General features: G+C 45.4%; 1 protein-coding gene across 1 annotated transcript in view; it reads right to left on the bottom strand.

The window, feature by feature from the left end:
* The window catches only part of PITPNB (phosphatidylinositol transfer protein beta), a 35,507-nt gene extending 26,079 nt beyond the window's left edge, over positions 1 to 9,428 (bottom strand). Inside the window, exons 1-6 of the mRNA XM_080405904.1 lie at positions 9,327 to 9,428; positions 6,904 to 6,934; positions 5,904 to 6,049; positions 3,924 to 4,029; positions 2,179 to 2,253; positions 920 to 1,003 (exon numbers count right to left, since the gene is read on the bottom strand). Of these exons, the coding sequence (XP_080262030.1) occupies positions 920 to 1,003; positions 2,179 to 2,253; positions 3,924 to 4,029; positions 5,904 to 6,049; positions 6,904 to 6,934; positions 9,327 to 9,346 (462 nt within the window). The 5' untranslated portion in view covers positions 9,347 to 9,428. The remainder of the gene's footprint in view (positions 1 to 919; positions 1,004 to 2,178; positions 2,254 to 3,923; positions 4,030 to 5,903; positions 6,050 to 6,903; positions 6,935 to 9,326) is intronic.
* Between the last annotated feature and the right edge of the window lie 4,209 nt (positions 9,429 to 13,637).

Genomic DNA, 13,637 nt, shown 5'->3' with positions numbered 1-13,637 from the left:
AGTTGAAGGTGCGCGTGCCCAGCACTAAACTTTGCCACACTCACTTCTTCATCTAGCTGCCTCCTTCCACCACACGTCTAGGCAAGCTAACACAGACTCCACACAACCTGGTATGGACACTCCTTCCAAATTTACACCTGTGCTCAACGTACAAATTCTCTGAGTAACCATGCACTCTTACTAATAAAATCTGTCCTAAATTTTTGCTGCTTCTATCATGATATTAAGCTTCAAGTTCTCAAGGAAAAGACCACAGGCTCCTATTGACAGACTTCTGAGTGTATCCAGGACACTTACGCTTGCCAAAGCAATCATTAAAGACAAAACTGAAGAAGTAATCCCACAGCTTTCAGAAGAGATGAGCAGTTCATGTCTTGAGAACTACTCTGATGAACAAAGTTTAAAAAAACTAAACAACAAACAAGGTCTAGATTTCAATGGCAAAACCTGACTGGTCCTCTTGAGATTGCCATAACCCCAGAATGCAGGATGTGTGGAGGAACAGAATGTAATTTAAAGAATTTGTAACCCAGAAGTAGCAGCAGAAGCATGGAAGTAGCTTGGCGGAGCCACTGTGCTCTGTCCCAGATGTCCTGCATGACCGATTCTGGTCTCACACACTAAGACGCGCACATAAATGCTTGCTTGACCAAATCAACTACTTTATCTACAGTTAAAAGTGAAAACTACACCTGTGCCAGAAGTCTGTTGCCCTTCGTGTCCTGTGCAACCAGAAGTCAAATTGAGCAGACTGAAGTTGTAAATGCATTTACTAAGTGTGAAACTTTGGAAAGAATGATTCTATTCAAGACAATATTCATTTATCTGTTGGGTAAAACATGATCAACACCAAGCATCGATGTCAGTAGCTGCATGCTACATGCCACATCCATACCCCAATAGCAGAGCATTTACTTACTCCTGGTTCTACTTGAGTTCTATCTGCAATGTCAATATGGACAACTTCAACACTCTTCCATGTGTTTGGATCTAAATTGTGCACCTGCAAGAAGAGAAAAAGGAATGATTTCCATGCTGTCACCTTACACAGTAGCGCATCTTACACAGTACATATGCATGTTGTGGATTTTTTTCTGGATTTATCAAGGCAGTGTTCTCAAAATCTGTGCTTTCGTCCTCTGCCTTTCTAAAAGGGAATATCCACAGTTACAGTTTAATTCACTCATTAACCAATTTTAAACCAGCACAAAGCCTTCACTTCTTGTGCATTCAGGAAACCTGGATTTAAGATTAAGCTGTATTCTTCTGTCACATTCATTAGTGCTAATGAAATCAAGCTCTAATTAGAAACATTACCTATTCAGTAATCTGCACGAGCTTTTTGATCTAGAAAGAAGCTGCACAAATTCCAAAGTGCAAATATGGCAGGTTTCAATAACCTGACTAATCTATAGGTACCCTAAATCATAGGGCTGCCTTTAATATGGACCAGATGAAGTGTGTGTGGTATGAAGATATATAAAGGTCTGAAGATGTAATCAGCTTCACACCTGCAGTCTGCTAGGCACACCTAAACTTATAATTATAGCAAGCAGAGCTGTCCAGGAAATACTCGTCTTCTCTGTAGTACGTCTAGTGGTACAGTTCATCCAAGCACTGAAAACACTCTGACCATTATTCCTTTGTGGATGAGTTTTGTCACTATAGATTAAAAAAATAAAAATCTCCTGGAGAGACCTGTCAACCAAACCAACTGCCTAGGGAGGAAAGCAAGAGTATGGCCAGCCTGGGAAACTTACAGAAGCAGCTTCAATACATAACTCTACAGAAGCTGTACACAGATAAACTCCAACAGCCTCGGGAAACCTGTTTTCAGACAAACTTGTCAGCCCAAGTAGCACAGCATGCCTAAGGTGAGAGAACATGAAATTAAAAAGAACTTACTCAAAATCTATTTAAAGATTTGAGGGAGAATCAAGTATCTACATTGACCTCAATATAAAAAATAAGTTTCTCTTGTTCTTGCACCTTGTATAGGTAAGACAGCTTGACCACCTTAGAAAGATCTGAATAATGCTTTTCTTGTTTTACATTAATCACTGGTAGGGCTTTGCCTTTATCCAGTAATTATCCACCATTATCAGGTATAGAATGCTTTATCTGGATGACTATGTGGTGAAAGTAATACTAATGCCCGGTATCCAAATCCCAACTCACGTTCTCCGATGTCCCCAAATCTGGTTTATGCCAGGTCTCAATTTTTATAAAGAAATCGTCTTTCATGTATTCATTCTGTAAGAATTAAAATCAAAAAGCATAGGGCTGATTACCTTCTCTGCTTAAAGTTTAGATAAATGGTATTTACATATTAGTCCCTACTAAGCCTTGACTAGCAACACATTTTATTTAAATTATACAAGAAATAGCACCCTTACCCACATACAGAAATAGGTAAAATGAGATAACTAGTATCTAAATCTTAAGTATCAGCTGCAGCAGCAAGTACTAAATTAAAACCGGCCATGTTTGAGAAATCCAACTCTGACTCTGTGCATACAATAGAAATAATACTGTCATTTACCATCCTTCTTCCTCAACCATGACATTCTTTACCTCTATGTTCAAGTAATTTTCAAATTATTAATACTGCAGTTATGACAAAACAACTAAAATACATTTGCATGAATTTTTTAATAAATGATACTATTCTGAGAGGCAGGGTAATAGCTTATAAACATTAGATGCTACTGTATAGCACAATTTCAATCATAAAGGTCCAGCTACCTCTAAATTGCATCTCTGAAGACTAGCACAGAACATTTCTAATTTCAGAAGAAAGCGTACACCAGTGTGCACACGTATCACAATGAGTCAAGTTAACAGTTCACAAACTCATTTGTTACTGCTTATGTTGCATCCACCTAGTGACAACCTAAATCGAGTTTCCAAGTGAGCAGATAAACCAATTTAACATTAAATTTATGAGCTTCCTAGGTCACCAAAATAAATACACAGGGAAACAGCCTTAACGATCTCTTTCCTATGCAACTTAAATAAAAAACAAAAAAACCCAACCCACCCAGCTATGATGGTCCATTTAGATTCTCAGTTAACCTGTTCTAACCTTACAGAAACAGGATCTCAGACAGTTAGGGACTACTTGTATTTCATTGCTCTTCCTGCATTCAAGAGAATAGAAACCTCCAATTTGGCTTTTTTGTTTTTCTCTTTTGTAGCATTATATCTTACCAGGACAAACATTATGCAGCTGCAATGGTAAGTAAAGACATAAAAAGATGATGTAAAAAATGAAAGCATTTCTCTGACAAATTACATTCTTTCTAATTATAGCCATGTGTAGACAAATAAAGTAACAAGGAAGTCTATGCCAGGAACCCTGGCAAGGCACATATGCATATATAAAAGGTTGGAGCTAGCTTGCTAGAGTCAGAGTCAACTGCAGCAGTAATAAGAGAAAAAATATATTTAAAAAAAAAACAACAAAGGACTGATAGCAATTTAAATACTCACTGTCACAACTGGCCGTTGGAAACACATGCAAAGAAAATGAAAAGGAAAAACAAAGTGTTATTAGATACAATTGTTTTTGAGAAGTCTCACATCTAATGATTGCTTCACAGCATAAGAAAAATTCAAAATTACTCTAAGAGCATTTGTGTGTGTCAAGTCAGCAGAGTTCAGCAAACTCTGACTTGCTAGCCTTAGCCTCAGAAGTTCATTATAAGATACTTCAAATACTGAACAGAAACACAAAAGACATAGGGCCTACTCTTAGAACTTACTTCAATACTTAGAATTGAAAGTATTAAAACAAATCAGTCACCTTATTCTAATGGACTATGAAGAGCTTTCAAACAGGCTCTGTTCTAGACCTTAAGAGAATCATTTCTCCCAAACCGTGTAAGACCATCCCTTGACTGAACACTGACAGCAAAACACACAGCAGGAGACCTACTTGTTCTACAGTAGGGATATGCGTTCCAAGCCTTCTCATGGAACACCAGGGAGCCTTCTGGAGCAATCATCCTTACAAAACCAGGAACTTTACTGTGAAAAACAAACATTGACAATGTTTTCAAAATTTCTGCCGGCTGAAGTTCCTCACTGATTTCTTCCACTCTAGTAAGAAAGGCACATTCTACCTAAGCACTTTAAAGGCAATGATGTACAAGTTATCCACAGTTAAACATGCAGGAACTCCAACATTGTTACTGATCAAAAAAATAATAAAGAAAAAAAATGGGGAAGGTAATAACAAGATAATGCAGAGTGACCTAGAAATATTTTTGGAAAAAAACTACGACAACAATGAAAGCTGTGCTTTCTTTTCTCTTCAAGAACAGCAAAGATAACTGTAGAGGGAGAGCACTGCATCAGGGATCCTGACTCCAAACTCTCTAGCAAAACTGGAGGCTGGTCAGTGAGCAAGCTGTAACTTGGCTGGCCCGCAACACAGATGGAAGGTCATTCAGCTATTCCAGCCACACCTGAAGAGGAAAACTGCAGCTCGCCATGAGCAGCAGAATTACCAGCTCTGGAACTGCCCTCTAGTCCAACAGAGGGCTTGTGACAGTTGCCCAAACCTGGATGCTTGGAAAAAAAGTAACAAAACCCGATACAAAGAAAATTTGGTATTACCTAGGAGAGTATTTGAGACTGGTGCCTTTAAGTCAGCAAGAAGTGTGTAAGGAACAGCCAGAGTTCAATCTGTGTAAGTGTTCCATCCTCAGTTTTCCTCCAAGGATGGTGAGTGAGTTCCTGTCCTTTTTTATTTTAGATTTAAGGAAAAAAAGCCTACTGATGATTCCTTTTTTACGTTGCAGGAACCTTAAGTCCCACCCATCTGGGACTTTTTCTAGAATAAGCAAACACAATTCTTTCAGCTCTTCCACACCAGTCACGCTGCCCACACTTCTCTCTACCCTCCAGTTCATGCACATCTGAAAGTCCCATGCCCAAAGCCAACCAAAGGGAATTACGATTCATACCTTGTGTGCAGCAATCCCACACAACACCGCCCTGCAGTGAGCTCGCCTTCCTGTTTACTTTCAGAGCCGAGACACTAAACACTCAGATGCTTTGGAACAGTACTGCTGTACAGTATTTTTTTCCCACGTCATCGTTGTGTCTCCCCCAGGGGTAGCCAACCATAACTGTATTCAGTTCTTCAACTTTTAATTTAGATCTTTTTTCCCCCATTTATAAACATCTGGAACACTAATCCTCACAACTTGACAACATATTACAAACCCTAATGACATGGCTACCTTTACAGTACTGCAGCCCCCTGGAGTAACATCCACTGTTAATCCCTACATGTTCAGACCCCAGGTTGGTCAGATTTCCAAATAACCATGGTTTTACCTGCTCTGAAACGCAGGTAACTTCTGAAAATGTTCTTTAACTTACTCATTCTCTCTGAGAAAAAACTACCCTACCACACCACAAGACTTTGTGTGATGCCTTACAGAGTGTTTTTAAGGAGCAGTCAGGCCATAAGAACTCTCTTAAATACCAGATCATATAAAAACATTCTTCCTTTATAACACAATAACCACTCATTTTCTCTATCCTTCTATATCAACATTCCTGTCCTTCAGGCTACCCTACAAAGCATCCGTGATACTAACCTGTTATTTTGGCGATATACTAAGAATTCAAATTATTCCTACTTAGAGATGCATTTGTCTATTAACAAATGGGACATTTTGCACGGTTCTCTATTACTCTATCCCACATATTTAAAATCCACTGTATTTCACATTTTCCCACTCACCAGAACATTCATGCACAATTCAGCAAATTACAGAATGTAGAAAAATACAAGTACCCCTGAACAGTAAAGAATGGAAGGCTGCCCTCACTTTTACACATTTCTCACTCAACATCAGGTGACCATGATACGTATCAGTTTTTCTCACCTCTTTAAATGATAGATTTTGTGAGTATATTGTCCCTTCTCGCCATCCTTTTCATAAGGCTCATTTTTTAAGACTTGAATTCCTTCACCACCTCCCGTTTCATTTTTGCTAGCTTCTGCCACAGAATAAAGTTGCCCAACTTGATACTGAAAAATTAAGAGAAGTAAAATTTCTGTATTAAAGTTAGCCAAAACTTTTAATGTATAAAAAAATAAGCTCTTTCCAGTGAAAATTTGGTGTACAAACAAAATTATCAGGAAAGTAAAATACACCATGTAAAAAATACTTAGTAAAGTATGACAAGCCACTGGCAAAATTTATCTGTAGCTCACAAGTACCAGGTCTATAATCAGTTTGTTTCACATTAATGCAACACTTTGGTACAGCATAGCAAATATGCTGTTATTAATTTTTCCCATCCTAAAAGCAAAGTATATATGTTGTTCTTAATTGTATAAGAGAAATATGATTTTTAGTTTACAGATTTTGAAATGACTGATTTCCAGCACTCAGCCCCCAGATTCATAATTTTAACTAGATACTGCTCTCACAGGACCCATAAAATACACACTGTAGGGGAAAAAGTGTAACACTTTCACGATAGAATGTCTGAACGTATTTCTGAGGGACAATCATTTAAACATATCTCAGTGCCATTTAAATTACAGGCTTCAGATCTTGGAAGGCGATTCCTACCAGTGCCTTTAGGAAAAGGCTTGGAGTCACTCAGTGCCTTGATCAGCTGGAAAATTCTGCTGCCGTGCAGAATTGCACAACTAAAGGTTCTCTGCCGGCAGGCATGTGCCTCCTTTGAAATTCACTGATCTACAAGAGGTTAACTCTGCTCACTGGTGGCTTACACATCTGGTAACTTACCTGCGCAGCCTGGTGGGTGTACAGCACAGGAACCACTTGGATCCAGGCTAGTCAGATTTAAATAAGACACTAACATCCTCCCACCCATCACCCCGAAAGAAAAGCAGGTAGGATGAGGACATACCTCTTGCACTGAGCAAGGTAAAACCACTCGGCTGAAAGAAGAAAAGAGCAAATTCAACAAAATGAGTAATTATACTTCATCTGCAAGTAACAGACATAAACTGTAACAAAGACATTCAAGAAGGAAGTGCCAAAATTCCAGTTTTCATTTTAGAAATGCTCTGTGACAGTAAGGCTGCATGGATATAATGCAACAAACCCAAGTAAAAACCAACAATAGATACATTACAAAAGGAAAAGAAAAAAAAAAAAAAAAAAAGAGGGTTAAGAATGTTAGAACCTGCACAGAAGAGCCAGGAAATCTAGGATCTGCTTCCAGCCCTGCCATAACTTTGTATTGTGCTGAATTTGTTTAAACTTTGAGGTGTGAGCTTTTTTCACATGTTACACAGTAAGAAGTCCCATCTATACAATTTAAAAAGGCAAATGCATAGGCCCTCAGAGCCTATGAATTATTTTTGGCAATTACAGCTGTTATGAATTGTTTAAAAACCAACCACAGCTCATACCCCATCTAGGTGGCAGAAGCAAGTGCATTTTAGGCAAACTGTTTCGCTGTACAGTTAAAAGCGGCGTCAGAGACACAGAAGTTGATTTTTCACAGCAACAGTACGCTGCACAGACAGTATTTTCCAGTTTCACCTTACATTATAAAATGGACAGAAACTATGTAAATCACTATTATTGCAAAGCAACATCACAGAACATTGTTCCTAGTGCTTTTAAGTGATGTCACCTCCCTTAGTGACAACCTTATAGCCATTAAGATTCAATTGCAACATAATCATCCCAAAAGCATGAATATAAATTAAGCCTGCCCACTGTTCTAGAGAGGAAGAAAGTTACAGTTAGCCGATTCAACTATTGCTACCTGCTACTGTGTCTGCACTTTGTGAACAGTGAGTTTAATATGCTTTTGTTTAGGTACTGCTGTGAAAATGACTTCAGCAGCTGAAGTGCTCTGCTCAACCCCCACCCCCCACCCACGGCAGAAAACGCCGCAACCTTGACAAGATAGAATTTATCATCCCTGCGGGTCAAACTCAGTCTTGCAATTTCCAAGTAACTTCTTCTTTATCCCTAACTGGACAGGAGATTTTTGGGCAACTTCAGTTTTAGTCTTCAACATGACAATATGTAAAATAGGGGTATAATTAGGAAAACAGCAAACGTACAAGGGAAAGCAAGGGATTAAAGGGAAGAATTTGTAAGGATCAGTTTTTTTTGAACTTAAGAACGATGACACATTGTGATAATTCAAAAGAGCTGAGTAGCAAAGGAATCTGATGAGACCTTACAAATAAGCACACAACCCACCGTTATCTTGCAGGAAATGCAAGACAGACAGACAGCTTCTCCTGTGAGGGCTAGTGTAAGCTTTTGCTAAAATGCAGGCTGAGCGGGACACTTGGATCTCACACCACGCTGCCAGCTACAGCCCTGGTACCTCAGTGCTGCCCATTCGCACCTACTCTCCTGAAGTTTAGGTAAATCTTTGAAGAGTCTTTGGAAGCCTGTTTGGAACCTAACACACACATTTGCTACTATCCATCATTTTGAACGTACACATCATCTTTACTGCTATAGCAGACACTACATATTACTAGACTCTGAGGTAATTTAAAGCCAAAGGGGTGGGAGGGAGGAAGGAACCAGTCGATGGCTGGCTGGCTGGCAGAAGACCTTAGGGGAAGATCTACCAAACGTGGAGCTCCCAGCACGACCAGGACAGATAACTGCAGCGTGCTGCAGGGCTGTCACCACTGCCACTCCAGCTCCTTCCCAAGCAGAATGAGGTTCCAGCCCGACAGCTCTCCAGACACAGCTCTGCCTGCAGCGCCTGCTGGGACACGTCGGCACGGCCGGCTCAGCGGAGCCTCAGCCGCGAGGGGACGAGTCCGGGATTCATCGCGCGGGGACAGGGCCCGCCCGCCCCGGGCAGTACCGCCTCGCCGGAGACCGCACACTCGGGGGCCTGTAAAGCCGAACGGACCCTCGCTCGGTGCCCTGCGGCGACCGCGGCCTGAAACCTGGGGGGAAGCGGTACGTGGGCGCACGGCGGGGCAGGGAAGCATGCAGCGGCCCCGCGCCCCGGCCGGCAGCGCTCCCGGCCCCGCCGCCCCCCCAGCCCCACGGCGGCCCGGCCCGATGGGTGCGGCCCCACCGGGCCGCCAGACACTCGGCGCCCCCCAGGGCCCCGCCCGGCAGGAGGAGCGGCCGAGGCGGCGGGCCAGGCGCTGCCGGGCCCCGCGCAGCGGAGCCCAGGGAGGCCCAGCGGGGCGCGGGCCGGAGCGGGCCCTGCCCCACCCGGCGGCGGCCGGGCCCAGCGGGGAGAGCCGCGGAGGGCTCCCGCCGCGCCGTGCCCCACCGTACAGCACCGGGCCGTGCCCCGGGGCCGCCCCCCCGCCACCGACCCCGACTCACAATTCCTTGATCAGCACCATCTTCCCCTCGCAGGCCCACACTGCGCACGCGCCACCGGCACCGCCTGCCCATGCTGCACCGCGCGCTTCCGGGGAAGTCCCCGCCCCCGCAGGCCGCCGCGCCCAATCCCGCCGCGCCGTGCGGCCCCGCTCCTGACCCCAGCGCACGCTGGGCAAGGCGCGCGTGCGCCGGCCGTCACCAATCCGAGGGCGCGCAGCTCCCGCGAGCGCCCCACCTCACCCGTAGGCAGCCAATCGGAGTGCGCTGCCAGGCTGGCTCGCTCCCGGCGCCGCCCGCGTCTCGCGTGCTGGCGCGGTGACGTCACCGGCGGGCGCTCCCCGCCGTGAGGCAGGGCCGGGGCCCAGCGGCGCCGTGAGGCAGGGCCGGTCGGAGGGTCCTGGCCGGGAGCAGCTGCCCCCGATCGTTCGGACCGGGGCATTGCCGGCTGCCGGTGTCCGGGCTGCAGCGGCTTACCGGGCAGCATCACTCCTGCTCTTGGCCTCTGGCGGCCCCGGGAAAAAACGCAGCCGGTAATCAGAGCCCCGCTTGGGTCCCGCCTACCGACCGTGGCGAGCCGCACCCGCGGGGCGGCCGGCGCGCACGGCCCGGCCCGGCTCGCCGCCGCCTGCCGAAGGCCGGGCAGGGAGCGGGGCCGCGCGGGCGCTTCCCGCAGGTGCGCGGCGGCCGGAGGCAGCTCCCGGCCCGGGGGAACGGCCCAGCCGCGGGGGGCAACCCGGGGTGTGTATCGATGTCATTCCTCCCGCAGCCGGGGTCCCGGGCACCTCTGCTGGACACGCCGCCGGACCGCGCGGTGCTTTTTGCTTTTTTTATTTTTTTTTTTTAATTTTTTTTGGGAGGGGGGAAGCTAGAATGTCCTTCCGCGGTGTGTTGCAGGCAGAGTCCTTTCCTGGTGGATTGCTGTGGCCTTACGTCGGGGCTGCCCCCCTTTTGCCGCACAAATGGAAACACGGTAAATCAGACACAGGGTTGCTAATGCCGCCACAAAGGGGGAGACGCTCTCACTGATGTAAAGGCTGTAACACAAGGACCCGCGATCGCTGCGTCCAATGCTGCCCTCTTGTGAGATTATTTATTTTATCCTGTATCACATTCAGAGGTAACACCACCACCAGAAGTTAAGCGACACGCTGACATTCCTAAGACGAGACTCAGCCGTTGCTGGGCTCAGACCCACCTGCACCCTCTGGTCCCACAGACCTGCTGGTGATATGAGACCATCAACTTTCATCAAAAGTGAAAAAACGAAAGAAGCTTATAAGGCTCAGAGGCACTGAAAGCTGGCTGAAATAGCCTCAAGGGCAGAATACCCAGTGAAGTTCCTTGAGCCTGTAAAGAACCTGAAACTCGAGTCCTTGAGGAGAGAAACTGCCTTCATATCTCAGGGGGGTGCTGGTGCCCAGTCCCTCCACACCAGGCAGTGGATGCCACTCAATTTATAAGTGTGTGTGGCAGGAGATGAGTTTTACTGAGGTACCTCACTGAGAGGCAGAGGGGTGGGACATGCTTTCACTGTACAGTGAAAAAGCGTCGACTCCCTTCTCATCCAACACATTTCTATTAACACAACAATCAAACAACAGAGCGGGGGCAAGAGAAATGGGGGGAGGGGGGGCAGGGCAGAGCAAACTAACTAAACTTTTACTCTAGGCATTTAATCCAAAAAGGAAAATATGCTGAGTTTCCTCGCGTCCAAATAAGGATTTCTCTAGTAGCAACAAATCTTTACGTAGGAGTCTCTCATGTACTGTGGAGACATGCAGCCACAGCAAAAAACTGAAAATGAAGGTGCAGCTTAGAGACCTGGAATGAGGAAGGAATTATAACAATTGGTTCCAACTTGGCTGTTCAGAGCTCAAGCACAGCAGAACTAAGAGAATCCAAGACCGTATCCTGCAGTGACCTTATCCCTGGAATGAGGACCCAGCCCTGTTAATGCTCAAAGCTGATGATAAACCACTGGGATATACCTGGCTCTTCCACACAGGGCGCAGGAAGGACAACACGTGTCAACTTCTCCCAGGTTGCTTCTGGATGTTGTATTTGGCTTTATTGTTTTTCTATGGTGATTAAAGTTTCTCCTGTGGCAAAATGATGCTCCAAGAACAAAGCAGCCGGGTAATGACATTTCCATTTTGGGGTGCTCAAAAAATCATAATTCAGGTACAACTATAGGATTTACTGAAAATAATGTACTGTAAATACATTTATTTGCTTTCTAGTTTCTGAGTGTCAGTTTTCGTTTTTTCCAGATTTTTCTTCACAGCTATGCAGATTAGCCACTTCTGCTTTACTCTGAAATGTTCACAAGAGTGTAAGACACGGTAAACTGGAAAGAAAAAACCCCCACAACGTGTCAAGATCTGACAAAGGCGAGGGTAAAACTCTGCCGTTTGGCACTGCAGAAAGATGATGATTCCTCCTCAAAAAATGGGAATATGTCTGGCTGTGGAACAGTTCACAGCATTTACACTTGCAGAGATCTTCACTGTGAATAATGCCACCCTATTGCTGACAAGAGAAAGGTGTCGTTTTAAATAGATGTTTGTGTCAGCTGTCAACCCATAGGAAGCTTACCTGCACAATTTTTATTTATGAGTAGCTACTGTATTTTAATTCTGTGCAGTAACTCTTGGTGTCCAAAACTGGCTAAAACAGTTTTTGCAGCTTGTTGAATTGTGGTCTCCTGTTTGGGTGTCAGTCTCCACACAATGCCTGTGCTCCCGTGCTTTTGAATTGCATCCTCGTCCCCAGAAGTGGCTACAGACCCCACTTCCAGGCTCACTCTTGCCTACCCGTTCCCTTGAGAAGCAGTCTTCCCCACGCCCCATTTGACAGTAGCTAAAACTAATACATTTACATATCAACTCCACTAAAGGAGAGCAGAAATTCACGGATAGGAAAAATAAATGCTGCCAAACAACGCTCCCACAGATAAACGGCTTTAAAGAAAATCCTCAATAGGCTCTGCCTTAGAAAACATATTTTCATTCAAGTCTCTTGCGACGTGAAAGACTGATGCTATGGAAACGGCTGCTCACACTTATGCCTGCACTGGCTTAGTCTACAAGGCAAAGAAATTACAAAGGGCTGTGCCAGGGCACAGTGGTGGGGCTTTAAGTGTCTGCTTCCCAAAGTTCTCAAGCATTCACTATTTTCCTTTACTTAGTTTTTCAAAATCCTGGCCGAGTACAGTCCCCTGCTGCTGCTCCTTCCCCATATGGACAACATTTGTCTTTTGTTTACTCAGCCAGCTGCAATGTGTGCTCTCCCCAAAACCCTTACTCCCTTTGTTTATATCTAGATTATACCACACACGATAGTCTCATCAGAGTAGCTGCATCCTGCTGAGTCCAGAGCCCATGTACAGACAAACCAATTCAGACCAGCCCATACAGTTCCACCATGGTCTCCACTTGTGGAAGGGAAGCTACCCCAGTGAGGTTTCCTCACGGGAGTCCTCCAGCCTAGCCTTGCTCTGCGTGGGGAGCTAACGCTGCCCGTGTGGCTGCACATCAGTGGCTCCTGGCTTTTGTCAGAGGCTCAGCCTGCTGAGACATCCTGCTGCTTGAACACAGGTTTGCATGCACATGAAGTGGCATGGTGGCCTTAAAACACGAGGCCACCATTTCAGGAACTCTGCAAGGGGATATGCTGGAGGCATAGAGGGCCATGCTCTATCCCACCACGTCCCTGGGCAGGTCCGTGCTATCCCTAACTTTGTGTAGAGTCATTAGGAGACTGCTCTAGGTCTGCGTGTGATGTCTAAGGCACCTCGGGACCATGCCTGCCTCTGAGGTTCCTTTGACCCTCTCCTGGTCTCCAGCACTGTGCTGTAGCACGGGCTTTGCTCTTGCTCCCACACCTTCCCACCGCTGGCAGCAGGACATCAGCAGCAGCCGGCCAGTGGGGTAAGAAGGCAGAAGCCGCAGCACTGTGCCACCAGTGCCGGAGGTGTCACTGGTTCTGAGACAAACTACTCCCTTCCTTCGAGTTCCTCCTCCTGTGAGAGAAGAGGGATTTGTAACCACGGCAAACTTTTCCATATAATGAACTGAAAATAGGAATGTGTTTTTTAGTATTTGAATACCCTCTCTTTTATGCTAAAAGATCACAGTTGTGCACTTTAGCAGACAGGTTGTATTGCTGTGTGATTTAAGAACGGCAGAGGAGGTCAGTATACCCCAGCTCTGACACGTCCAAGGCTGCCAGCTCCTTTGCAGAATGGGTGCCCACATGCCTAACCCCAAGAGTTGGCTGTTTTCCGCTTACACCTCATAGTATCTTTTTAGG

This window comes from Falco punctatus (genome assembly GCF_963210335.1).
Source record: "Falco punctatus genome assembly, chromosome: 1".
In the NCBI taxonomy this organism is placed as follows: domain Eukaryota; kingdom Metazoa; phylum Chordata; class Aves; order Falconiformes; family Falconidae; genus Falco; species Falco punctatus.
This window is presented reverse-complemented; position numbering and strand designations above follow the sequence as displayed.